Consider the following 27,794-nt stretch of genomic DNA (forward strand, 5'->3'; position numbering starts at 1 on the left):
AAGGGCCAGATGTTTACAGAATGGTGTCGTCTGCATAGAGGTGGATCAAAAAATAACCAGCAGCGAGAGCGACATCATTGATGTATACAGAGAAGAGAGTCGGCCAGAGAATTGAACCCTGTGGCACCCCCATAGAGACTGCCAGAGGTCCGGACAACAGGCCCTCCGATTTGACATACTGAACTCTATCGGAGTAGTTGGTGAACCAAGCGAGGCAATCATTTGAGAAACCAAGGCTGTTGAGTCTGCCAATAAGAATGTTGTGATTGACAGAGTCGAAAGCCTAGGCAGGTCAATGAATACGGCTGCACAGTAATGTCTCTTATCGATGATGGTTATGATATCACTTAGAACCTTGAGCGTGGCTGAGGTGCACCCACGACCAGCTCTGAAACCAGATTGCATAGCGGAGAAGGTACGGTGGGATTCGAAATGGTCCGTAATCTGTTTGTTAACTTGGCTTTCAAAGACCTTAGAAAGGCAGGGTAGAATAAATATAGGTCTGTATATAGGTCTAGAGTGTCTCCCCCTTTGAAGAGGGGGATGACCGCGGCAGCTTTCCAATCTATGGGAATCTCAGACAATACGAAAGAGAGGTTGAACAGGCTAGTAATAGGGGTTGCAATAATTTCGGCAGATAATTTTTTAGAAAGAGAGGGTCCAGATTGTCTAGCTCGGCTGATTTGTAGGGTTCCAGATTTTGCAGCTCTTTCAGAACATCAGCTATCTGGATTTGGGTGAAGGAGAAGTGGCAGAGGTTTGGGCGAGTTACTGTGGGGAGCGCAGGGCTGTTGAGCGGGGTAGGGGTAACCAGGTGGAAAGCATGGCCAGCCGTAGAAAATTGCTTATTGAAATTCTCAATTATTGTGGATTTATCGGTGGTGACAGTGTTTCCTAGCCTTAGTGGGCAGCTGGGAGGAGGTGCTCTTATTCTCCATGGACTTTACAGTGTCCCCGAACTGTTTTGAGTTTGTACTACAGGATGCAAATTTCTGTTTGAAAAAGCTAGCCTTAGCTTTCCTAACTGCTTGTGTATATTGGTTCCTAACTACCCTAAAAAGTTGCATATCACGGGGGCTATTCGATGCTAATGCAGAACGCCACAGGATGTTTTTGTGCTGGTCAAGGGCAGACAGGTCTGGAGTGAACCAAAGGCTATATCTATTCCTAGTTCTAAATGTTTTGAATGGAGCATGCTTATTTAAGATGGTGAGGAAGGCACTTTTAAAGAATAACCAGGCATCCTCTACTGACGGGATGAGGTCAATGTCATTCCAGGATACCCCGGCCAGGTCAATTGGAAAGGCCTGTTCGCAGAAGTGTTTTAGGGAGCGTTTGACAGTGATGAGGGGTGGTAATTTGACCACAGACCCATTACGGATGCAGGCAGTGATCGCTGCGATCTTGGTTGAAAACAGCAGAGGTGCATTTGGAGGGTGAGTCAGTTAGGATGATATCTATGAGGGTGCCCGTGTTTACGGATTTGGGCTTGTACCTGGTAGGTTCATTGATAATTTGTGTGAGATTGAGGGCATCAAGCTTAGATTGTAGGAAGGCCGGGGTGTTAAGCATGTCCCAGTTTAGGTCATCTTGCAGCATGAGCTCAAAAGATAAATGGGGGGCAATCAATTCACATATGGTGTCCAGGGCACAGCTGGGGGCAGAGGGTGGTCTATAGCAAGCGGTAACGGTGAGAGACTTGTTTCTGGAAAGGTAAATTTTTAGAAGTAGAAGCTCAAATTGTTTGGGTACAGACCTGGATAGTAAGACAGAGCTCTGCAGGTTATCTTTGAAGTAAATTGCAACACCGCCCCCTTTGGCAGTTCTATCTTTGCGAAGAATGGTATAGTTAGGGATGGAAATTTCAGGGTTTTAGGTGGTTTTCCTAAGCCAGGATTCAGACACGGCTAAGACATCCGGGTTGGCAGAATGTGCTAAAGCCTTGAATAAAGCAAACTTAGGGAGTAGGCTTCTAATGTTAACATGCATGAAACCAAGGCTTTTACGGTTACAGAAGTCAACAAATGAAAGCATCTGGGGAGTAGTAGTGGAGCTAGGTACTGCAGGTCCTGGATTAACCTCTACATCACCAGAGGAACAGAGGAGAAGTAGGATAAGGGTACGTCTAAAGGCTATAAGAACTGGCCGTCTAGCACGTTCGGAACAGAGGGTAAAGGGAGCAGGTTTCTGGGCACGATAGCATAGATTCAAGGCATAATGTACAGACAAAGGTATGGTAGGAAGAGAGTAGATTGGAGGTTAACCTAGGCTTTGAGTGATGAAGAGAGAGCTATAGTCTCTCGAGACATTTAAACCAGGTGATGTCATCGCATATGTGGGAGGTGGAACAACATGGTTGGTTAAGGCATATTGAGCAGGGCTATAGGCTGGCTCTACAGTGAAATAAGACAGTAATCACTAACCAGGACAGTAATGGACAAGGCATATTGATATTAGGGAGAGGCATGCGTAGCTAAGTGATCGTATGGTTCCAGTGAGTGGTTGGGCTGGCTGGGGACACGGCGATTCAGACAGTTAGCAGGCCGGTGCTAGCAAGCTAGCAGTTAGAAGGCCGGGGCTAGCAAGCTAGCATAAGAGCCTTAGAGGCGATGGGGAAAAGTCTGTTTTTGCCTCCTTGTGCGGTGACGTCGATAGACCAGTCGTGGAATTAGTAGGGTTTCAAGTAGCAGAGGGGTCTAAGTCCAATTGGCAAAATGGGTATAGTGGTCCAAGAAACTGGCCGGTGGATCAGCTAACAGTTCAATATGCTGTAGATAACTAGCAGGCCGCGGTTAGCAGAAGTCGACATTAGAATGCATTTTACTTTAAACCACCTCTGAGCGAATTTACCTAAACAGCTCTAGTGCACCTAAAGTCCTTTTCCAATGCTTTGCCGACTTAATATCAGTTCTAGCACTTTAATATATATATTATGGAAAATGGGTGTCTCTTAACGATCAAACTAAATAGCCTACCTACAAATAGTAAAAGGTTGTCACTAACAAATGTATTTATAAAGCCCTTTTTACATTAGTAGGTCACAAAGTGCTATACTGAAAACCAGCCTAAAATCCCAAACAGCAAAGCAATGTACGGCTTGTGCTGCTCTGTCTCAGTAACTCAGCTGCCTCTCAATCAGTGCTCTCAACGGGCGCACACACCCCTCCCTCCCCAGCATTCAGTCACCTACTCACTGCCTGATAGTCAGAATCAGCAGGTCACAGAGAATGTTTTTTAAATTTATTTTTAAAGAGAAATGCCAAGGCGGCTGCAGTGCAATTTAGAAGTAGCCCAAAAACCCGCTACCAAAACACTTTCACCCGCGACACCGTTTTCAAAAAATAAAACCGCCAACATGGCAACCCTGGTCTTCAATGGGACGCGCGGTGCATTTTGGACAACATTAGCATGAATTTCGTGAACAAGAAGTACAACATCACACATATTTTCACTGTAATATCCTATCGTTTTGGAATCGTGACATTACGTACTTAAGAGGAAAATAGGCAGATGTCTCGACGTGTCTCGACACGTTCAGATGGTAGTCGAAACAAATGAGCAAGTCGGAAATGTCCGAGTTTCTTTGGTCCGCCTAGCACGTTAACGCAGCATCATACACTGCCTTTGGGAAGGTGTTGCGTGACGATAATTTAGCAACCTTGTGACGCACCATGACAGCCGGAACGCGATTGGTCGACAGTCTGCAGGGTGGAGCGTTATACGCATTGAATTAGGATAGGAATTAGAATACTAGAATAAGTTATACGTTCCTCCATTCATTGCCCAATGGGATTTCCTTCTCCTCCTTTCTCTAATATCGGGGGTTCTATTCGACCAGAAAAGTGAGCCTGTAATGCTCCTGTCCAATTAAAATAAAATACTATTCTTACACGTTAGTTATGATTGGTTGCTGGCGGTGATATGTATAGATGTGCATTTTCTGCTGAACTATGGGGCGGGACGAAGCAGAATGGTGTTTATTCAGGAATAGACTAAAGACGTGCCTCTTCGTACTGATTGATTACCGTGAGTTGTTTTGCGAATGAGTTTACCATTTGGCCTTCATAACATGCACGTTTCAAATACATTTGATAACGAGGCGCTGGCTGAGCAATGTGTTTTTGTTGCGTTTGAGACTGAAATGATTGGCTCGCGTAACGCTGTACGCTTGAACAGCGCGGCTAGCGCTCTTGCTAATGTTGACAGAATAACTGTCATTTTAGTGCGATCAATTTGGTTATGTTAAATGGTGTATTCTAGCATTGTAATAACTACGTAGCAAATATGGTTATTGATGGAATATCAGAGTAATGTTAGGTAACTTTTGTTATTATACATAAATGTTGCTTTGATTTATCGTATCCTACTCCTAGCTAGCCGATTGACGTTAGCTTTGTGTAACCCATTGTCATTTCTTTCACAGTTAAACACCAGAAAAGTTTCCATTGAACGAAGAATACGTTCACCAGATAACGTTACCAAACCTTTAGAGAATTCTTGAACTGGCTTCAAGTTTCAGTCCAGATACCCAGCAAAGTAAAGGGCGATATGCCACATCAGGTAAGACAATTGCTTTCAAGTTAGCTCGCCAGCTTGCATAAGGATAGCTAACGTTAGTTACTCAACTCGATTACTTCACAGCAGAGACTGCAAGCCAGCCACAGCTAGCTTTGAAGCTAGGACCCTTGGTAGCGCATGAAAACCCTTCTGTATGTCGTGTTTTCAGTTGTTAGCTTCGCCCACCGTTGGCTGCGTGTGAACAACTTCTTCGTGTGGCTTTCTGGCAGACTAGACGCTAATTCTTCTTCTGTGGGTTTTTTGGCAGACTACAACCCCCAAAAGTTTATTACCTCCACCAACTGGACGGGGTTAACAAACCAAGGTAAAAAGAAAACCCATATGTGATAAGGAACCTAATTTAATCCACCCAAAATAAAGCAATAAAATAAAGTCCCTTCAAATCTCTCTCACTTCTCAGGCTCTATGACTTACTTGAGGGTGGTACTGCTTGTGACAATACTCCATGCAACTCCTCGGCCGAGAAGTCTTTCAGTCCCAGGAACCGTTCCACTGCATCCACAATTTATATATATTTCCTGGACTTTCTCTCCACCTTGGCAGTGCCATTAATCATCATAGCTTTAAAGGCCACAAAGTCCACCTTCTTAACCTTGAACATATCTGGGACCTGCTGTTGGAAGGGCAGACAGTGAAGGTTTGTCTTTGGACTCTTCAGGCGCACCATTCGAAACCTCAACCATTTTAACAGCCGCTGCATATGAAATGCTCTGGACAGCCCTGACTTTGGTCACCTCTTCTCTTTTACCCTTGTTGGGCATTCCAAAGCCATGGCTTCATGGTTCCCACCAGAATTGCAACATGTCACATTCATCACTTTTAAAATGAATGATATGATCTTTTCCACAACTTGGACATCTCGGCTTCTCCCTTCTGCAAAAACTTGAAACATGTCCAAAAGCGTTACAATGATCACACTACGTTGGTATTGGAACAAGTTCTCTGACTCTCTAGTAAATATTATAATATATATTTTTTAACCTTTTATTTAACCAGGCAAGTCAGTTAAGAATAAAATCTTATTTTGAATGACGGCCTAGGAACGGTGGGTTAACTGTCTGTTCAGGGGCAGAATGACAGATTTGTACCTTGTCAGCTCAGGGGTTTGAACTTGCTACCTTCTGGTTACTAGTACAACGCTCTAACCACTAGGCTACCCTGCCACCCCATATAACCCAACTGCACTTGAGTAGGGAGAGACTCCATATAAAAAACAGAAGAACAGATACTCTTAACTTTTTCTGGATTCATCTGACAAACATGAATAATTCCAGGAATATTTTCATGTCTGCAACATCAAATTCCCACGAAACGCCAGATATTACCCATCTGAGGGGTGCCCTGTTCCGAAGAGACACACAGAACACATCAAACATCTCAAATCGGGTGAGACGCAACACACTTCTGATACTCAGATTATTCATGCCCCTTGACTTATTCCACATTTTGTTATAGCCTGACTTCAACATGGATAAAATATTTCTCACCTATCTTCATGCAATACCATATAATGACAAAGTGAAAACATTATTTAAAAAAAACATTTTTGCACATTTATTGAAAATTAAATACACCAATGTCTCATTTACATACTGTAAGTATTCACACCCTGAGTAAATTCATGGTAGAATTTTCTTTGGCAGAGATTACATCTGTCTTTCTGGGTAAGTCTAAGAGCTTTGCAGACCTGGATTGTGCAATATTTGCCCATTTATTAGTTTCAAAACTCTGGCACTCCGGAATGTTCATTGTCTTCTTGGTAAGCAACTCCAGTGTAGATTTGGCCTGGTGTTTTTAGGTTTTTGTCCTGCTGAAAGGTGAAATCATCTCTGTGTCTGGAACACAGATTAAACTGGGTTTTCCTCTAGGATTTAGCCCGCTCCATTCTGTTACTTGTATGACCTGTGAAACTCCACAGTCCTTAACTATTACAAGCATACCCATAGCATGACGCAGACACCCACCAATATGCTTGAAAATATGGAGAGTGGTAGTCGGTAATGTGTTGGATTTGCCCCAAACAGGACAACAAGTGGATTACTTTGCCATATTTCTTGCAGTATTACTTTAGTGCCTTGTTGCAAACATGATGCATGTTTTGGAATGTTTTATTCTGTACAGGCTTGCTTTTTTTCACTCGGTCTATTACATTAGTATTGTGGAGTAACTACAATGTTTTCTCCTATCACAGCTATTAAACTCTTAACTGTTTTAAAGTCAGCGTTGGCCTCATAGTGAAATCCCTAACTGTTTTCTTTCCTCTCCGGTAACTGAGTTAGGAAGGATGCCTGTATCTTTGTAGTGATAGGGCGTATTGATACACCATCCAAACTGTAATTAATAACTTCACCACACTCAAAGGGATATTCAATTTTTTTTTTTTTACCCATCTACCAATAGGTGCCCTTCTTTACAAGGCATTGAAAAACATCCCTGGGCTTTGTGGTTGAATCTGTTTGAAATTCACTGTTTGACTGAGGAGCCTTACACAACTGCATGTGTAGGGTACAGAGATGAGGCAGTCATTAAAAAAATAGTGTTAAATACTTATTGCAAACAGTGAGTCCATGCAACTTTTTTACTCCTGAACTTATCTAGGCTTGCCATAACAAAGGGTTTGAATACTTATTGACTCAACACATTTCAGCTTTACATCTTTATTTAATTTGTCAATTTCAAAAAACATAATTTCACTTTGACGTTATGGGGTATTGTGTGATTATCCTTGATGTTTCTACAACTTGATTGTAGTCCACCTGTGGTAAATTCAATTGATTGGACATGATTTGGAAAGGCACACCTGTCGAAATAAGGTTCCACACTTGACAGTCCATGTCAGAGCAAAAACCGAGCAATGAGGTTGAAGGAATTGTCCATAGAACTCCGAGGCAGGATTGTGTCGAGGCACAGATCTGGGGAAGGGTACCAAAACATTTTTGCAGCATTGAAAGTCCCCAAGAACACAGTGGCCTCCATCCTTTAATTGAATAAGTTTGGAACCTCCAAGACTCTTCCTAGAGCTGAGCCAAACTGAGTAATCAGGGAGAAGGGCCTTGGTTAGGGGGGTGACCAAGAACACGATGTTCACTCTGACCGAGCTCTAGAGTTCCTCTGTGGCGATGGAGAACATTTTCAGAACGATAACCATCACTACAGCACACCACCAATCAGGCCTTTATGATAGAGTGGCAAGATGGAAGCCACTCCACAGAAAAATGCACATGACAGTCCACTTGGAGTTGGTTAAAAGGCACCTAAAGGACTCGCAGACCAGGAGAAACAAGATTCTCTGGTCTGATGAAACCAACATTTAACTCCTTGGCCTGAATGCAAAGCATCACGTCTGGAAGAAACCAGGCACTATCCCTACGGTGAAGCATGGTGGTGGTAGCATCATGCTGTGGGGGTGTTTTTTTTTCAGCAGCAGGGATTGGGGAAGCTAGTCTGGATCGAGGAAAAGATGAATGGAGCAAAGTACAGAGGTCCTTGATGAAAACCTGCTCCAGAGCGCTCAGGACCTCAGACAGGTGAAGGTTCACCTTCCAACAGAACAACGACCCTAAGCACACAGCCAAGAACTTAGGAGTGGATTTGTCAAAATGTCCTTGAGTGGCCCAGCCAGAGCCTGGACTTGAACCTGAATGAAGATCTCTGGAGAGACCTGAAAAAAACTGAGAAACTCTCCAAATACAGGTGTGCAAAGCTTGTAGCGTCATACTCAAGGCTGTAATCGCTACCAAAGGCGCTTCAACAAAGTACTGAGTAAAGGTTCTGAATACCTATGTAAAATTTATAATATATATTTTTTTGTAATATTTTTTTTGTGCAAAAATATCTAAACTGTTTTTTTGCTTGGTCATTAAGGGGTGTTTATGTTGCTGAGGAATTTGTTTTAATACATTTTAGGATAAGGTCTGTAATGTAACAAAATGTGGAAAAAGTCGAGGGGTCTGAATACATTCCGAATGTACTGTACCTCAGCCAGCTAAGCCTTTGTAGTTAACATTTAATTGAGAAGGTTGAGGAAAGTATTTCCAGAAGCCCACGAAGCTTATCAAATCAACTGGCCACTAGTAATGGGCATTCTGTGTCTTTCTGTGAGCTGGATCATTTTGCTCCCAAACTGCTCTTTGCTAAGTTAATGCTTTGAAATTGACCCAAAATCATGAAAAAATACTCACTCTAAATTTTAAAGCCTAAAACGTTGCCTACTATTATGTCAGATCATAAAATGTGAGTTCAAATACATTTTTACCGTACCACATTATTAGATGGCATGCAAAAGAAAAAATGAAGACAATGAGTCTCTTCTCACTATTGTTCATGCGCTGAGGAATTACTATCTTGAGACAAATTATAAAAACAATCTCCTGATAATCGATGTCTGGAGCTCAAACCGCAGTAGTAAAAGTATGCATATCAGGGTGCTAAATGAAGGGGTCTTTTTACTATGTGATTTGGTTCCCGTCTTTCACCAAAAAGTTGTTATTTCGAACCACCAATCACTACTGGCTACTCACAGACAAATGTCTGCAACACACAGACCAAAAGGGGCAATATTGCTGGAAATGATTAGCCAGATATTGTGTGAGGTTTGGATTTTTAAGGCAATAGTGGCTAACCAGGGTGGGACAAGGTACATTTTTGCATTGGTTAGATGGGAGCTTACGGTGTCTGATCCTTAAGAGATTTGTTTATGACTCGTTTTGTTGGAACACATGAAAATTGCATGTACTTTCAGAATAGTTTGGTGGGCTACTCTTAGGTGGTCTGTGAGCTACTGGTAGCTCGTGATCGACCTGTTTGAGAGGCCCCTGTTCTAGTGTGTTGGGGGTCCAAATGAAACTTTGGTTCTGGTGTTATACTTTGTATTCCATGTTTTCTAGAGATTCTCAGGGACACAACACTATTTCATGAGGATGGAACTTTATTTTGTGGGGTAAAATGACTACGGTACCTGTAGTTTAAATAATTATGCATATTCCTAATTCAAGTCCTGGATTTTCACTCGCATTGGCCAATCCACGATTCATTCTGATCTATACTCCAACCCTCCGATGTCCACAGAGTAACCTGTCTTTCCTAGTATAAGGCCATTTCTATTTACAGTTCATCCCTCCATTTTAGTATGATATCTTACGAGGGTCCTGAACCTCCCTAATTTGTAGCACTTCTACCAATATTGCTCTACAAATAAATACTTTACCCAAGTCTATAAAGATATTATGCCCTAACAACCATTCCTGGACCTGACTCTAAATGCAAGCCACTGATGGACAATACCAGTAAAGATGTTCTATTGGGACTGTGGCTGAGACGGCAGATGTTCTGACTTTTTATACATTGCACTCCTTGAGAGAGGTAGTTAGCAAACCAGGCCAGAGACCTGGTTTGAGACACCAATACTCCTTAGCCGGCCCACAAGAATGGAATGGTCTACCGTATCAAAAGCTTTAGCCAAGTCAATAAAAATAGCAGCACAACATTGCAATGGTGACATCATTTAGGACCTTTTTTGAGGTTGCAGTGACACATCCATAACGTGAGCGCAAACCAGATTGCATACCTGAGAGAACTATAGACATCAAGAAAGCCAGTCAGTTGATTAGTGACTCAATTTTCTGGACAGAAACTGATAAATGTAACTAAGGCTGGGAATGTCAATACAATCAAACTTAGCAAGGGCAATGATCACAAGGCAGTCATAATGTAGCTAATAGGCTAGCATATCTATGTAGCAAGCTGAGATCACAGAGCCTAACGTTAGCTAGCAAGGTGTAAGGAGGGTGTCATGCCATTGGAGGAGTGGGTGAGTGACTGACTTTTTCCACTCAGTTTTTTCGGTGGCTACAGCTAGAGATGCCAGTTTCATTTGGTTACCAAGAACTTGAATGATTGTTACAGTTAGCATGTCTTTTGCATTAGCAAATTCACTCTGGCTATGTACTCTGGTCTGAATGTGCCAAACCACAGAACTGATGCATTTTACGACCTGCTGTGTCAGTAAACCTAGGTTAAAAAAAGTAATAGTTAAGAACGCTCTAGATAACATGTAACCAGCTCTGCTTCAGCAAGTAAAATGGCCAGAGTAAGGTGTTCTCTCATTTGTGACTGGAAGTAGCTTGCTAGCTAGCCAGTTTGTCTGGGTGCTTGGTTGGGACATGCAGAAGGACGAGGAGGCTACAATACCCCATCGTTTATTAGTGCAATTTTGACAGCCAATTAGGTGAAAAAGTTTGGTTTGTCAAATGTTCCTTTTTTCTCCCCAATTTTGTGGTATCCAATTGTTAGTAGTTACTGTCTTGTCTAATCGCTGCAACTCCCATACGGACTTGGGAGAGGCGAAGGTCGAGAGCCATGCGTCCTCCGAAACACAACCCAACCAAGCCGCACTGCGCCCGGGCCTGCCACCGGAGTCGCTAGTGTGCGATGAGACAAGGATTTCCCTGCCGGCCAAACCCTGGGCCAATTGTGCGCCGCCCCATGGGCCTCCCAGTCGTGGCCGGCTGCGACAGAGCCTGGGCTCTAACCCAGAATCTCTGGTGGCACAGCTAGCACTGCGATGCAATGCCTTAGACCACTGTGCCACTCGGGAGGCCTTGTCTAATGTTCCTTAATGAGAATTTTAGCTCATCTTGCTCTAACATTAGTTAATCTTGTTGATATGCATAACTGTGGGAGAGAGAGCCTACCGTTTCATGGTTGTTTTATCAATAGGACTGCGAAGTTCTCAAATATAAGAAGACTCCTGTGGTGACATATTTGCAGACATCCATTCAAGTATATTTTGTGACTTTTGGCGAATGCGTTCTAATGATCTAAAGTCGCACTGTTAGAACTGCCTGTAAACACAGTCCAGTTCAAAGTGAATGATGGCTGGCCCGTGTGGCAAATGGCTTGTTGGTGTAAAGGTCTACTGTAGCTCTGATTGGCCATGGCACACTGGTCTGTGTAGACTCCAGTCCTGGACAAGACTGCTGTTTTATTTACTGCAGTGCCTAATTGTCCAAATGCACGGCCGCTTTCCCACTCTATTGCGTTTGGAGAGGGACAATATATTGTGTAAATATCGGCTCGTCGTTCTGTCAGGTGGCAGCCAACTTGTCGGGTGAAGGAAGGACGGGGAAAAATGACAGCTTATAACACTGATATCGAAATTCTAACAACGACAATGTGTTCAATAGGCTTATTTGTAAAAAGTTAAGGACGGGGGGACATGACTGAATGGCGGCATAGGTTCATAAAAATGTTCATATGACACTTCTATAATTAATCCACAGATAACAAGGATTCTCCTTTTTAAATCATAGATAATCTTTCCTCATTCATCTTTCAAGTACCCACTTTGGTTTGTATGCTCTTGAAAAACGATGAGTTGATGGGAGAGGCAGGACTTGGAGCACATCTCATTGAACCAAGCGGGATGTTTTTTCTCTTGAGCTGATGGTCGTGGGGCGTCAAGTGTTCCTAGCTCATCTGAGTTATTTCCTAGTAGCTGTAAAAATACATAGTAAGCTTAAGCTACAGCAGTTCCCTGGTTTGTGTTGTACAGATTAGCTTTCTCTTGACAGCTCCTAGATGGTCAAGGCTTGTGAAATATTCCCATGTACATGCTTTGAAAACAGAACTGAAGGTGTGTCATTCGTTGTGTTCCCTCTACCACCCATTGGGGAAACAAATGGCATGCTGTACTGGCGTGCCCCTGACTCACAGCGAGTGACACGGGAGATCATTTGACAAGATGAAAAACGTTTTAAAAAACGACGAGTAGAGACCCATGCCATTTAGTTCTACATGATTACCCTTTGCCTCACTATCTCTTGCTATTTTCCTTGAAGATTGAGTTTAGGTATAAGTATTTCACTGTTGTTCAATCACTACACCCCAGTAGCCTTGCAGCCTTAGTAGTGGTACCATTTCTTTAAAGGTGCTAATGGTTTCCTCGAGTGTAATTGCAATGGAACAACATAAGTGTAGGTATAATTCAGGCATTTAAGAAAAAGCTTGGAAGTTATGGTTTTGTGATTTTAGGCCTAAGGGGCTTTGTAAGGAGTTGCCGTGTTTGTAACCGGCAGGCCACTTGGCTTGCTGTGGTGGATCTGGACACCTTGACACTGTCTGTCTCCAAGCACATTGACAGAAGCCACATGGCTGGTTAATCATGTGCTAGCATTCAATGCTGACAAAAAAAGTTGAAGTACTCCACTGAGAACAATTGAGCGTTCACTTTGTCCAGCTTGGCTTAGTGATTGAAGATATCAAGTCAACTATCTTTTTTTTTTTTCTTCTCATTTCTGCATTTATTTTCAGCAAACTTAACGGGGGAATGGAAACATCCTAAACTAGCCATGGGACTCACCCTGAACAAAGGGGGGTCCGTAATCAACAGGTCCCAGACGTGGCTCATTTGCCATGGGTTTGAGAGTTCATTTCGAGCTCTTCACAGGTGGCTCCAAGCTCTTCACACCGACATTCCTGTCTTGCAGGAAATCACGCACAGAACGAGCAGTATGGTTGGTGGCATTGTCATGCTGGAGGGTCATGTCAGGATGAGCTTGCAGGAAGGGTATCACATGAGGGAGGATGATGTCTTCCCTGTAACGCACAGCGTTGAGATTGCCTGCAATGACGACAAGCTCAGTCCAGTGATGCTGTGACACACCGCCCCAGATCATGACGGACCCTCCACCTCCAAATCGATCCCGCTCCAGAGTACAGGCCTCGGTGTAACACGCATTCCTTCCATCACCCCTGGTGAGACAACCACGACTCGTCAGTGAAGAGCACTTTTTGCCAGTCCTGTCTGGTCCAGTGACGGTGGGTTTGTGCCCATAGGCGACGTTGTTGCCTTTTGAGGACCTGCCTACAAGCCCTCAGTCCAGCCTCTCTCAGCCTATTGCGGACAGTCTGAGCACTGATGGAGGGATTGTGCGTTCCTGGTGTAACTCGGGCAGTTGTTGCCATCCTGTACCTGTCCCGCAGGTGTGATGTTCGGATGTACCGATCCTGTGCAGGTGTTACACGTGGTCTGCCACTGTGAGGACGATCAGCTGTGATGTTCGGATGTACCGATCCTGTGCAGGTGTTACACGTGGTCTGCCACTGTGAGGACGATCAGCTGTCCTTCCTGTCTCCCTGTAGCGCTGTCTTAAGCATCTCACAGTATGGACATTGCAATTTATTTCCCTAGCCACATCTGCAGTCCTCATGCCTCCTTGCAGCATGTCTAAGGCATGTTCACGCAGATGACCAGGGACCCTGGGCATCTTTCTTTTGGTGTTTTTCCAGAGTCAGTAGAAAGGCCTCTTGGTGTCCTAAGTTTTCATAACTGTGGCCTTAATTGCCTACCGTCTGTAAGCTGTTAGTGTCTTAACGACCGTTCCACAGGTGCATGTTCATTAATTGTTTATGGTTCATTGAGCAAGCATGGGAAAGTGTTTAAACCCTTTACAATGAAGATCTGTGACGTTAATTCAGAAAAATGCAAATATCTTTGAAAGACAGGGTCCTGGAAAAAGGGATGTTTTCTTTTTTTGCTGAGCTTATTAGATTTCACTCACCCGCCCTCGGCCCGGTAACGCTCCTTCCTTCCCCTCATTTTTGTAGCTAACTCAGCCTGCTCTCTTTTACCATCAGATGTGCCCAGCCTTCAATCTGTAAGTCTGCTTTTGATCTGCGGTTATGTTGTTGGTTGACCAGGCTAAAAGCTAGTTTGCTCAATAGCTAATGTTAGCTACCTGGCTCGCTGGCTTGGTAAGATCACTGCATATAGCGAACATTCTTTGGTAACTGGTTAGATGGCGTTATGTATTTCCAAAACATTGGTTTACTTTAATGCAGCTCTAGCTAGGTATTGATTGCAACTGGCTGACTCCTGCAGTGCTAACGTAACGTTAGCAGGCTGGTAGTGCTAACGTTAGAAGGCTAGATGGCCACCTTGCAAATACTTCAAATGTATTATAAGTTGGAAATGGGAGGGATTTGGTTTAATTTGAAGGTATACATTTGAAGTTATTTCAGTTTATAATATAGGGAATAGGCTGGCTTGTCGGGCCCTCCATGTTACCATCGCACTCATCGCACCCGTAAAACATTTTCTAACATGACTTAGGCTTTCTTTTGATGTGTGTAGTAATGGATGAGGTTACGTTTATGCTACCTACCCTTTTTAATATTTTTACTGCAACAACAATTTCTGGTAGTGCCACTACTGCTCATTAAGCCGTAATGGGCAGTGCTGATGTGTAAAGTGTGTCATTGGGCTCTGCAATGCAGGTGTTCACATGCGTTTCCCCTGCGCAGTGCTTTTGAAAAGCCCTCTTGGTTTAGCTCTTTCTGACCGGTTGTCATCGCTCTCAGAGGCCCAGTGCTTGGGGGCTATCCACTCCCCCTCCCTCCGCTTCCTCTCTCTCCCTTCTCTCTCCTCAGCTACTGCTGCAGCTCATGGATCGAGTGGATCAGGGAGGGACTGGGTGTAAACCGAGCCCAATGGATGGGATTGGTTGAGAGACCACAAGCCCCCCATTGTAGCCCCCTCCCCTTTTCATCTGCTGTCATGCGCCCCCTCCCACTGCCACTGCTGCACAGAAGAGCTGCAGACTCCTGTGGAGCCTACAGAACACAGGGGTAAGCCCATGGGACAGGACCAAGCACGTTTAGTGTTTCCTTCCTCTCCGGTCTCCTCTCCTCCCTCCTTTTTTGAATGGTTCTGTTTTTCATTTTGTCGTTTGTCTCAAATGGAGGTGTGCAATATGAGATAGCTTGTGAAAACATTCTCACTCTCTTATATAATTATGGCAAGTTCATTATTTACATTGTCAAAGTATATATAATAAATAAATTGTGGGACCAACAGCAATAGTAGTAGTTGAAATGGGATTACCATTAACCGCAACTACAACAACAATATTGATGAGAATAACAATGCATCAAAGCAAGTAGTAGACCAGTCTCAACATGACTGAGAAGATGCATGACATGGTATGAACATGTTCAATTTGGTTTAAATAATGCAAAAACAAAGTGTTGGAGAAGAAAGTAAAAGTGCAATATGTGCCATGTTAGAAAGCTAATGTTTAAGTTCCTTGCTCAGAACATGAGAACATATGAAAGCTGGTGGTTCCTTTTAACATGCGTCTTCAATATTCCCAGGTATGAAGTTTTAGGTTGTAGTTATTATAGGAATATTTCTCTCTATACCATTTGTATTCCATTAACCTTTGCCTATTGGGTGTTCTAATAAGTACTTTAGTATTGCCAGCCAAATCTCGGGAGTTGATAGGCTTGAAGTCATAAACAGCGCAATGCTTGAAGCATTGTGAAGAGCTGCTGGCAAACACAATAAAGTGCTGTTTGAATGGATGCTTATGAGCCTGCTGCTGCCTACCACCACTCAGTCAGACTGCTCTATCAAATCAGACTTAATTATAACATAACACAAAGAAATACGAGCCATATGTCATTAATATGGTCAATTCTGGAAACTATCATCTCGAAAACAAGACGTTTATTCTTTCAGTGAAATCCAGAACCGTTCCGTATTTTATCTAACGGGTGGCATCCATAAGTCTAAATATTGCTGTTACATTGCACAACCTTCAATGTTATGTCATAATTATGTTAAACTCTGGTACATTAGTTCGCAATGAGGTTGGCAGCCCAAACTGTTGCATATACCCATACTCTGCGTGCAATGGACGCAAGAGAAGTGACACACGTTCCCTAGTTTAATATTGCCTGCGAACATGAATTTCTTAACTAAATATACAGGTTTTAAAAAATCTACTTCTGTGTATTGATTTTAAGAAGGGCATTGATGTTTATGGTTAGGTTTTCTGCAAATGCGCTTTTGTTAAATCATCCCCCGTTTTTGTTGAAGTTGGTTCTCTTTTGTTAGGAAGAAATGGTCTTCACACTGTTCGCAACGAGCCAGGTGGCCCAAACTGCTGCATATACCCTGACTCTGTTGCACAGAATGCAAGAGAAGTGACACAATTTCCCTAGTTAAAATAAATGAATGTTAGCAGGCAATATTAACTAAATATGCAGGTTTAAAAATCTATACTTTTGTATCGATTTTAAAAGAGGCTTTGATGTTTATGGTTAGGTACAAATTGGTGTAACGACAGTGCTTTTTTTGCGAATGCGCTTGTTAAATCACCTGTTTGGCGTAGTAGGCTGTGATTAAATGATAATTTAACAGGCACCGCATTGATTATATGCAACACAGGACAAGCTAGATAAACTAGTAATATCATCAACCATGTGTAGTAAACTAGTAATAAGATTGATAATTTTTAATAAGAGATGTTTAATGCTAGCTAGCACCTTACCGTGGCTCCTTGCATAACATGTAGTCGGCCTGCGTCGCAGTCTCCTCATGGTGTGCAATGTAATTGGCCGTGATCGGTGTCCAAAAATGCTGATTACTGATTGTTATGAAAACTTGAAATCGGCCATTCCGATTAATCGGTCGACCTCTAATTTAGTCCTAGAAACGTGTCGTTTTTGGTGTGTTCTATTAGAATTTATATTTGTCATCCTGATTTCCTGACCTTTTTTGGATGATCATTTATTTATTTTTAGATTAACGGTCAGAGCCCAGGTCTGACAGAACCTCTGCAGATGATCTAGGTGCTGCTGCAACTCCTCCTTAGTGGGAGACTGTAGCACCAGGTCATCTGAATACAGCAGACACTTGATTTCAGTGTTGAGTAGGGTGAGACCAGGTGCTGACGATTCTTCTAATGTTTTTGCCAATTCATGAATGTAGTTATTAAATAGTGTTGGACTTATTGGGCAGCCATGTTTCACTCCACGTCCTTGAGAGAAGTCTGTTTGCTTGTTGCCAATTTTAACATCACATTTTTTTTTAGTGTACAATGATTTAATAACATGTTTTCCCTCCAATACCACTTTCTATTAGTTTATAAAAAAATACCTTTCTGCCAAATTGAATCAAATGCCCTCTTAATCTACAAAACACAAGTAGATTTTGACTTCGTTTTGGTTTACTTGTTTGTCAATTAGAGTGTGGAGGGCGTAAAAGAGGTCTGTTGTACGATAATGTTTTTGAATTCCAATCTGGCTCAGGATGTTGTTCGTTAAGGAAATTATGTAGTCTGCTATTTATAATACTGCAGAGAATTTTCCCCAAATTGCTCTTAATGCAAATTCCTCTAATTATTTGGGTCAAATTTCTCTCCATTTCTATAGATTGGTGTGATCAATCCTTGGTTCCAAATATCGGAAAATACCTGCAGTGAGGATAATGTTGAAGAGTTTGAGTATATCCAATTTTAATTTGTGGTCCTGTATATTTCATATTTTCATTTGAAATACCATCAGCACCACAGACCTTTTTGGGTTGGAGTGTGTATTGTCTTTCCAATAATTATTTTGTAATTGGGGTATCCACAGGATCCTGATAGTCTTTGACTGCTGATTCAGGGATTTGTAATTTTTCTTGATCTTTTTGTTCTGGGCTCTTTGTTATATTGCTGTAGAGGTTTGCAAAGTGATTTCTCCACATATCCCCATTTTAGATTTACAATTCTCCCAGATGTGGTTTGATTCTATGAATTCCTCAATTCCATTGAGGGGTGGTCTGTGCTGCGCTGGCTGTGGTGGGCATTGAGGTTGGTGGCGCTGTGGTCGTGGGTGGAGGGTCCGGGGTGTTTCGGTGATCTCGGAGGGGTGGGGAATGCTCTGCTGTTCGGGCTACGGTTTAAATAGAGGTTGACCGATTAATCGGAATGGCCCATTAACTAGGGCTGAATTCAAGTTTTCATAACAATCGGAAATCTGTATTTTTGGACCTTTTTTATTTAACTAGGCAAGGCAGTGAAGAACACATTCTTATTTTCAATGACGGCCTAGGGACGGTGGGTTAACTGCCTCGTTCAGGGGCAGAACGACAGATTTTCACCTTGTCAGCTCGGGGGATCTAATCTTGCAACCTAACAGTTAACTAGTCCAACGCACTAACCACCTGCCTCTCATTGCACTCTGAGGAGACTGCCTGTTACGCGAATGCAGTAAGCCAAGGTAAGTTGCTAGCTAGCATTAAACGTATCTTATAAAAAAAACAATCATAATCACTAGTTAACTACACATGGTTGATATTGCTAGTGTGTCCTGCGTTGCATATAATCGATGCGGTGAGTATTGTTGCTCCAATGGGTACCTAACCATGAACATCAATGCCTTTCTTAAAATCAATACACAGAAGTATATATTTTTAAACCTGGTTAGCAGGCAATATTAACCAGGTGAAATTGTCACTTCTCTTGCGTTGATTGCACTTAGTCAGTGTATATGCAACAGTTTGGGCCGCCTAATTTGCCAGAATTTCACGTAATTATTACATTGAAGGTTGTGCAATGTAATAGGAATATTTAGACTAATGGATGCCACCCCTTAGATAAAATACGGACCGGTTCCATATTTCACTGAAAGAATAAACGTCTTGTTTTCGAGATGATAGTTTCTGGATTCGACCATATTAATTACCTACGGCTTGCATTTCTGTGTGTTATGTTATAACTAAGTCTATGATTTGATAGAGCAGTCTGAGCGGTGGTAGGCAGCAGCAGGCTCGTAAGCATTCATTCAAACAGCACTTTAGTGCGTTTTGTAAGCAGCTCTTCATTGTGCGTCAAGCATTGCGCTGTTTGACTTCAAGCCTATCAACTCCCGAGATTAGGCTGGTGTAACCGATGTGAAATGGCTGGCTAGTTAGCGGGGTGCGCGCTAATAGCGTTTCAAACGTCACTCGCTCTGAGATTTGGAGTGGTTGTTCCCCTTGCTCTGCATGGGTAACGCTGCTTCGAGGGTGGCTATTGTCGTTGTGTTCCTGGTTCGAGCCCAGGTAGGAGCAAGGAGAGGGATGGAAGCTATACTGTTACACTGGCAATACTAAAATGCTTATAAGAACATCCAATAGTCAAAAGGTTAATGAAATAGTCTTATAATTCCTATAATAACTACAACTTAAAACGTCTTACCTGGGAATATTGAAGACTCATGTTAAAAGGAACCACCAGCTTTCATATGTTCTGAGCAAGGAACTTAAATGTTAGCTTTCTTACATGGCACATATTGGACTTGTACGTTCTTCTCCAACACTTTGTTTTTGCATTATTTAAACCAAATTGAACATGTTTCATTATTTATTTGAGGCTAAATTGATTGATGTATTATATTAAGTTAAAATAATTGTTCATTCAGTATTGTTGTAATTGTCATTATTATAAATAAGAATCGTCCGATTAATCGCTATCGGCTTTTTTTGGTCCTCCAATAATCGGTATCGAATAATCATAATCGGTCGACCTCTAACAGAGACAGACCGAGAGAAGCTCCTGATATATTTCATATTTTGTTTTTAGAATGAGAAACACTCGATTCAAAAAATAATTCCAGATAAGTGATGAACAACTCTTTTCAATCAGAATAGAAAAAATTAACTTTGCGCATCATGTTAAATAAACCTAGCCAGCAGACTAACAAGCTAGCCAGACAAATTGAGCTAGAACAAACCTAGCAAGGGGAGTCAATACAACAAAACTGATCGAGTATACCAAAAAGCAGCACTAACTTTAAACATAACTTCTGCTTTTTTGTGTAACGAATTGTCACTTTTTGTTGTTGGTTTTTGAACTAAATTAGAGCTAGCTAGCAACCGCAGCAGACAAACAGGTTGCCATGGCAGCAGAACAGATCAGCAGCAGTAGAATCAATCATCAAATCAAATTTATTTATATAGCCCTTCGTACATCAGCTGATATCTCAAAGTGCTGTACAGAAACCCAGCCTAAAACCCCAAACAGCAAGCAATGCAGGTGTAGAAGCACGGTGGCTAGGAAAAACTCCCTAGAAAGGCCAAAACCTAGGAAGAAACCTAGAGAGGAACCAGGTTATGTGGGGTGGCCAGTCCTCTTCTAGCTGTGCCGGGTGGAGATTATAACAGAACATGGCCAAGATGTTCAAATGTTCATAAATGACCAGCATGGTTGAATAATAATAATAAGGCAGAACAGTTGAAACTGGAGCAGCAGCACGGCCAGGTGGACTGGGGACAGCAAGTAGTCCTGAGGCATGGTCGTAGGGCTCATGTCCTCCGAGAGAATTAGAGAGGGCATACTTAAATTCACACAGGACACTGGATAGGACAGGAGAAGTACTCCAGATATAACAAACTGACCCTAGCCCCCCGACACACAAACTACTGCAGCATAAATACTGGAGGCAGAGACAGGAGGGGTCAGGAGACACTGTGGCCCCATCCGAGGATACCCCCGGACAGGGCCATGGGTAGGCAGACCATTCCATAAAAATGGAGTTCTATAGGAGAAAGCCCTGCCTCCAGCTGTTTGCTTAAAAATTCTAGGGACAATTAGGAGGCCTGCGTCTTGTGACCGTAGTGTATGTACGGCAGGACCAAATCAGAGATAGGTAGGAGCAAGCCCATGTAATGCTTTGTAGGTTAGCAGTAAAACCTTGAAATCAGCCCTTGCCTTGACAGGAAGCCAGTGTAGGGAGGCTAGCACTGGAGTTATGTGATCAAATTTTTTGGTTCTAGTCAGGATTCTAGCAGCCGTATTTAGCACTAACTGAAGTTTATTTAGTGCTTTATCCGGAAGAGCCCACAGGTACCACGTCTCCACTCCCCCTCAGTCCATTCTTCACCCTCCAGAGGCCAAAATTTAAAACAAGGAAAGCTTTAAAACAGAAACTACTAAAGGGGAGGCCAGACACTCTTTTCGCAGACCTCTACAACAACGGTGATGTTACCAGCCAAATGCATGGCGCTCCGCAATGTGCTCTCACCAGCCATCCTTAAAGAAAGAAGGAATATGTAATGGGTGGAAGCTGAAAGTCAGAGTGAACACCCTGACAGCACCATGATGACAATCAACCTCTACAAGACTGGGACTATCATTGTGCGTAAGGTAATATTAGGCTGTTTGAAACAGACTTTCAGACCATTAAGGAGAGGGCAGAGAGGGGGAAGGACACCACCAGTGACAAGCCCTAACACAAAACAAACTCCACCAGCCTCACCCCAACTATCCCCACCCAAAAAGGCACATCCTGCACCTCTCTTCCCACCATAGTGGAGGACACGCCCCAGGAGGAACGCAACCCCCTCAGTGCAGAGCAGGCTCAGGCCATCCTCACCACCGTGGCTGCCATGAGGGATGAGTTCACCAAACTGGAGGGGGAGGTGGTCCTGCTCAGGGAGGGCGTGAGTAAACGGCAACCTGAAAACCACACCTTAGAGCTCCTAACCAAGCTGCGGACAAAGCAGGACAGCAGCCTTGCAACACAGCTAAAAGAGGTTCAGCAAGAGCGAGACTGACTCAAGATAGAGCTCCAAAAAGACAGGCTGCAGGAGGGAAAGAGAACAGGCTGCAGGAGCAGCTCAATCACCACTCGATGACCAGCCTTCACACAGCAGAGCCCACCTCAACCAGCCAGACCTCCCCAGCCCTGCCTGCCGCACGCCTCCCCCACAGAACAGCCTTCCACTGACAACGGGACCAGCACAGACCGGCAAATTAGGCGGTCCAAACTGTTGCATATACACTGACTCTGCGTGCAATGAATGCAAGAGAAGTGACACAATTTCACCTGGTTAATATTGCCTGCTAACCTGGATTTATTTTAGCTAAATATGCAGGTTTAAAAATTGTATACCCCTGTGTTGATTTTAAGAAAGGAATTGATGTTTATGGCTAGGTACATATTGAAGCAACGAATACGCACCGCATCGATTATATGCAACACAGGACACGCTAGAGAACTACACATGGTTGATGATATTACTAGTTTAACTAGTGATTATGATTGATTTTTTTATAAGATCATTTTAATGCTAGCTAGCAACTTACCTTGGCTTACTGCATTCGCATAACAGGCAGGCTCCTCGTGGAGTGCAATGTAATCGGGTGGTTAGAGCGTTGGACTAGTTGACTGTAAGGGTGCAAGATTGAATCCCTGAATTGACAAGGTAAAACATCTGTCGTTCTGCCCCTGAACAAGGCAGTTAACCCACCGTTCCTAGGCCGCCATTGAAAAAAATGTGTTCTTAACTGACTTGCCTCGTTAAATAAAGGTGTAAAAAAAACAATCGGTGTCCAAAAATACTGATTTCCGATTATGAAAACTTAAAATCGGCCCTAATTAATGGGCCATTCCGATTTAATCGGTCGACCTCTAGTATCTGTCTTTCTCTCTGTATGTTTTCCTGGTGTTCTTGTCCTTGGAAACCACTGTTTGGTTCGGGAGTGTGATACGGGCAACCCTGAGGTCTTCTCTGGTCAGATTTGTTTTGAGTGTGCTTGTAGCGCACCAGCCAAAGTATGCAGTAAAACACACTGTGCCCCCTTCTCCCCCTCCTTCCCTCTCTTAGTAATAACTCTGTCAGATCAGAGTGGGAAGTAACGCAGACTATTACAGTGAATGAACGTGCTAGTTATTATTTTTGTGTTTGGTTTCCCCTTGACATGTGGGGTTCCCTGTATTACAGGTTACATTTACACGCTCCCTGCTCTGTGTTCACCTTTCATCCCAGCACATGCATATGGAAAACTTAAAAACAAATACAATGAGTGTATGCTCATATTGTGAGAACTAAGAACATCTCAGAAATGTATGCTTCTACTTTGGTGCCGCACAATAGAAACAAGGAAACATCAGCTCTGTGGGTGGATATTGTCTCTGTAGAGAAATGTCATAGTCTCATGAATCATCTCAAATGACGGCATGTTATTTAATGCTCATTTGTAGTACTCAAGTCATACTGATGCATGGTAGGCATGCACGCTATAGAAGACACCATGTGAGCAGGGAGGCAGTAAGGCCCCAGGATGGCTCTGACTGATGCCGCAGGGAAGTGAGGTATTTTAATTCCCCTTGGCCACAAAATGGAAGCCTACAATGGACCCGCGCTCATAAGTCTGTCCTGCGTGCCAGCTGGGCCTGCTCAGCTTCAGGAGATAGACTGTAGTAGTGGGTGACATGATAGCAGAACACTCCATAATAGCAGTGTCAGCCAATAGCCAACACAACTTTGTGCCTCTTTATCCTGTGCACTCAGAGTTCTACACAGGGGGTACTGCTACTACCAACTTTTTCAGTTGGTGACACCAGTACAAGATTGTAGGTTGGGAATGACCTGGCCCATGTCCCATAATGTGTATTTCATACAGAACCAGGCTAATAATGACTAATCATCTATCAAATTAGCATGCCCTTTTGTTCTTACATTGCTTTGGATAGATTTACTGTAACAGCAAAGAAAAGAGACTGTTAAAGTGCAACACTTACACTGCTCAAAAAAATAAAGGGAACCCTTAACACAATGTAACTCCAAGTCAATCACACTTCTGTGAAATCAAACTGTCCACTTAGGAAGCAACACTGATTGACAATAAATGTCACATGCTGTTGTGCAAATGGAATAGACAACAGGTGAAAATTATAGGCAATTAGCAAGACACCCCCAATAAAGGAGTGGTTCTGCAAGTGGTGACCACAGACCACTTCTCAGTTCCTATGCTTCCTGGCTGATGTTTTGGTCACTTTTGAATGCTGGCGGTGCTTTCACTCTAGTGGTAGCATGAGACGGAGTCTACAACCCACACAAGTGTCTCAGGTAGTGCAGCTCATCCAGGATGGCACATCAATGCATGCTGTGGCAAGAAGGTTTGCTGTGTCTGTCAGCGTAGTGTCCAGAGCATGGAGGTGCTACCAGGAGACAGGCCAGTACATCAAGAGACGTGGAGGAGGCCGTAGGAGGGCAACAACCCAGCAGCAGGACCGCTACCTCCGCCTTTGTGCAAGGAGGAGCAGGAGGAGCACTGCCAGAGCCCTGCAAAATGACCTCCAGCAGGCCACAAATGTGCATCAAATCAAATCAAATTTTATTTGTCACATACACATGGTTAGCAGATGTTAATGCGAGTGTAGCGAAATGCTTGTGCTTCTAGTTCTGACAATGCAGTAATAACGAACAAGTAATCTAACAATTCCAAAAAAACTACTGTCTTATACACAGTGTAAGGGGATAAAGAATATGTACATAAGGATATATGAATGAGTGATGGTACAGAGCAGCATAGGCAAGATACAGTAGATGATATCGAGTACAGTATATACATATGAGATGAGTATGTAAACCAAGTGGCATAGTTAAAGTGGCTAGTGATACATGTATTACATAAGGATGCAGTCGATGATATAGAGTACAGTATCTACGAATGCATATGAGATGAATAATGTAGGGTAAGTAACATTATATAAGGTAGCATTGTTTAAAGTGGCTAGTGATATATTTACATCATTTCCCATCAATTCCCATTATTAAAGTGGCTGGAGTAGAGTCAGTGTCATTGACAGTGTGTTGGCAGTAGCCACTCAATGTTAGTGGTGGCTGTTTAACAGTCTGATGGCCTTGAGATAGAAGCTGTTTTTCAGTCTCTCGGTCCCAGCTTTGATGCACCTGTACTGACCTCGCCTTCTGGATGACAGCGGGGTGAACAGGCAGTGGCTCGGGTGGTTGATGTCCTTGATGATCTTTATGGCCTTCCTGTAGCATCGGGTGGTGTAGGTGTCCTGGAGGGCAGGTAGTTTACCCCCGGTGATGCGTTGTGCAGACCTCACTACCCTCTGGAGAGCCTTACGGTTGAGGGCGGTGCAGTTGCCATACCAGGCGGTGATACAGCACGCCAGGATGCTCTCGATTGTGCATCTGTAGAAGTTTGTGAGTGCTTTTGGTGACAAGCCGAATTTCTTCAGCCTCCTGAGGTTGAAGAGGCGCTGCTGCGCCTTCCTCACGATGCTGTCTGTGTGAGTGGACCAATTCAGTTTGTCTGTGATGTGTATGCCGAGGAACTTAAAACTTGCTACCCTCTCCACTACTGTTCCATCGATGTGGATGGGGGGTGTTCCCTCTGCTGTTTCCTGAAGTCCACAATCATCTCCTTAGTTTTGTTGACGTTGAGTGTGAGGTTATTTTCCTGACACCACACTCCGAGGGCCCTCACCTCCTCCCTGTAGGCCGTCTCGTCGTTGTTGGTAATCAAGCCTACCACTGTTGTGTCGTCCGCAAACTTGATGATTGAGTTGGAGGCGTGCATGGCCACGCAGTCGTGGGTGAACAGGGAGTACAGGAGAGGGCTCAGAACGCACCCTTGTGGGGCCCCAGTGTTGAGGATCAGCGGGGAGGAGATGTTGTTGCCTACCCTCACCACCTGGGGGCGGCCCGTCAGGAAGTCCAGTACCCAGTTGCACAGGGCGGGGTCGAGACCCAGGGTCTCGAGCTTGATGACGAGCTTGGAGGGTACTATGGTGTTGAATGCCGAGCTGTAGTCGATGAACAGCATTCTCACATAGGTATTCCTCTTGTCCAGATGGGTTAGAGCAGTGTGCAGTGTGGTTGAGATTGCATCGTCTGTGGACCTATTTGGGCGGTAAGCAAATTGGAGTGGGTCTAGGGTGTCAGGTAGGGTGGAGGTGATATGGTCCTTGACTAGTCTCTCAAAGCACTTCATGATGACAGATGTGAGTGCTACGGGGTGGTAGTCGTTTAGCTCAGTTACCTTAGCTTTCTTGGGAACAGGAACAATGGTGGCCCTCTTGAAGCATGTGGGAACAGCAGACTGGTATAGGGATTGATTGAATATGTCCGTAAACACACCGGCCAGCTGGTCTGCGCATGCTCTAAGGGCGTGGCTGGGGATGCCGTCTGGGCCTGCAGCCTTGCGAGGCATGTGTCTGCTTAAGCGGTCAGGAACAGACTCCATGAGGTTGGTATGAGGGCCCGACGTCCATAGGTGGGGGTTGTGCTTACAGCCCAACACCGTGCAGGACGTTTGGCATTTGCCAGAGAACACCAAGATTCGCAAATTTGCCACTGGCGCCCTGTGCTCTTCACAGATGAAAGCAGGTTCACACTGAGCACATGTGACAGACGTGACAGAGTCTGGAGACGCCGTGGAGAACGTTCTGCTGCCTGCAACATCCTCCAGCATGACCGGTTTGGCGGTGGGTCAGTCATGGTGTGGGGTGGCATTTCTTTGGGGGGCCGCACAGCCCTCCATGTGCTCGCCAGAGGTAGCCTGACTGCCATTAGGTACCGAGATGAGATCCTCAGACCCATTGTGAGACCATATGCGGGTGCGGTTGGCCCTGGGTTCCTCCTAATGCAAGACAATGCCAGACCTCACGTGGCTGGAGTGTGTCAGCAGTTCCTTCAAGAGGAAGCCATTGATGCTATGGACTGGCCCGCCCGTTCCCCAGACCTGAATCCAATTGAGCACATCTGGGACATCATGTCTCGCTCCATCCACCAACGCCACGTTGCACCACAGACTGTCCAGGAGTTGGCGGATGCTTTAGTCCATGTCTGGGAGGAGATCCCTCAGGAGACCATCCGCCATCTCATCAGGAGCATGCCAGGCGTTGTAGGGAGGTCATACAGGCACATGGAGGCCACACGCACTACTGAGCCTCATTTTGACTTTAAGGACATTACATCAAAGTTGGATCAGCCTGTAGTGTGGTTTTCCACTTTAATTTTGAGTGTGACTCCAAATCCAGACCTCCATGGCTTGATAAATTTGATTTCCATTGACAATTTTTGATTTTGTTGTCAGCACATTCAACTATGTAAATAAAGTATTTAATAAGGATATTTCATTCATTCAGATGTTCTGTCATTTTTCACCGCAGATGTGGAAGTGCGACATCGGCGGATTTGGCATCCAATGCAATTAAATTAAAAAAAAATCCTATTTAGATGTTACTTAGATTTACCAGTGCGTCTGAATCTAGGGGGTTAAACCACATCAGGGGACCATTTACTGAGGTGTGAAAAATCTGAGAAATTTCAACATTTTGGTGGTGGTTGCCCTTTAATTCAGGTGCACACCTGCCAGACTGTTCTGTTTAGCTAGCTGTGTTGTAGCGCACTTGTGATGGAGTTTTCAAAAGAAATGGCCAATGAATTCGGGTGCTTTGTAGGTAACTTTTTTTTTAAATTGCCTGAGCCTAACCATTTTTGGATAGATGCAATCATTAGCAACGCTAATTGTTATGTCTCGACATTCAGATAAATTTGCCAGTGGCACACTGGGTCACGAAAGCTACTGGCCCGAATGGGGGAGGGGGTATACATGCTGTCTTGCTCATAATAACCACACAGTTTTACC

The 27,794-nt window shown here is 43.8% G+C and overlaps 1 protein-coding gene across 4 annotated transcripts in view; it reads left to right on the top strand.

Annotated features, from left to right (window-relative positions):
- The first annotated feature begins 3,801 nt into the window (after positions 1–3,801).
- LOC112221988 (vitamin D3 receptor A) overlaps positions 3,802–27,794 on the top strand; it is a 97,693-nt gene continuing 73,700 nt past the window's right edge. For 2 of the 4 annotated variants that reach the window (XM_024384489.2, XM_024384491.2), the window contains exons 1-2: positions 3,805–4,026; positions 4,424–4,560. Coding sequence is in view for 2 of the 4 variants with exons in the window: in XM_042303878.1 (XP_042159812.1) it covers positions 15,071–15,204 (134 nt within the window). In the remaining 2 variants the exon portion in view is untranslated. Of the gene's footprint in view, positions 4,027–4,059; positions 4,318–4,423; positions 4,561–15,006; positions 15,205–27,794 lie in introns of those variants that run through there. The other 2 variants (XM_042303878.1, XM_042303879.1) reach the window with 2 other exon arrangements.

Source organism: Oncorhynchus tshawytscha, linkage group LG22 (genome assembly GCF_018296145.1).
Source record: "Oncorhynchus tshawytscha isolate Ot180627B linkage group LG22, Otsh_v2.0, whole genome shotgun sequence".
NCBI classification, from domain to species: domain Eukaryota; kingdom Metazoa; phylum Chordata; class Actinopteri; order Salmoniformes; family Salmonidae; genus Oncorhynchus; species Oncorhynchus tshawytscha.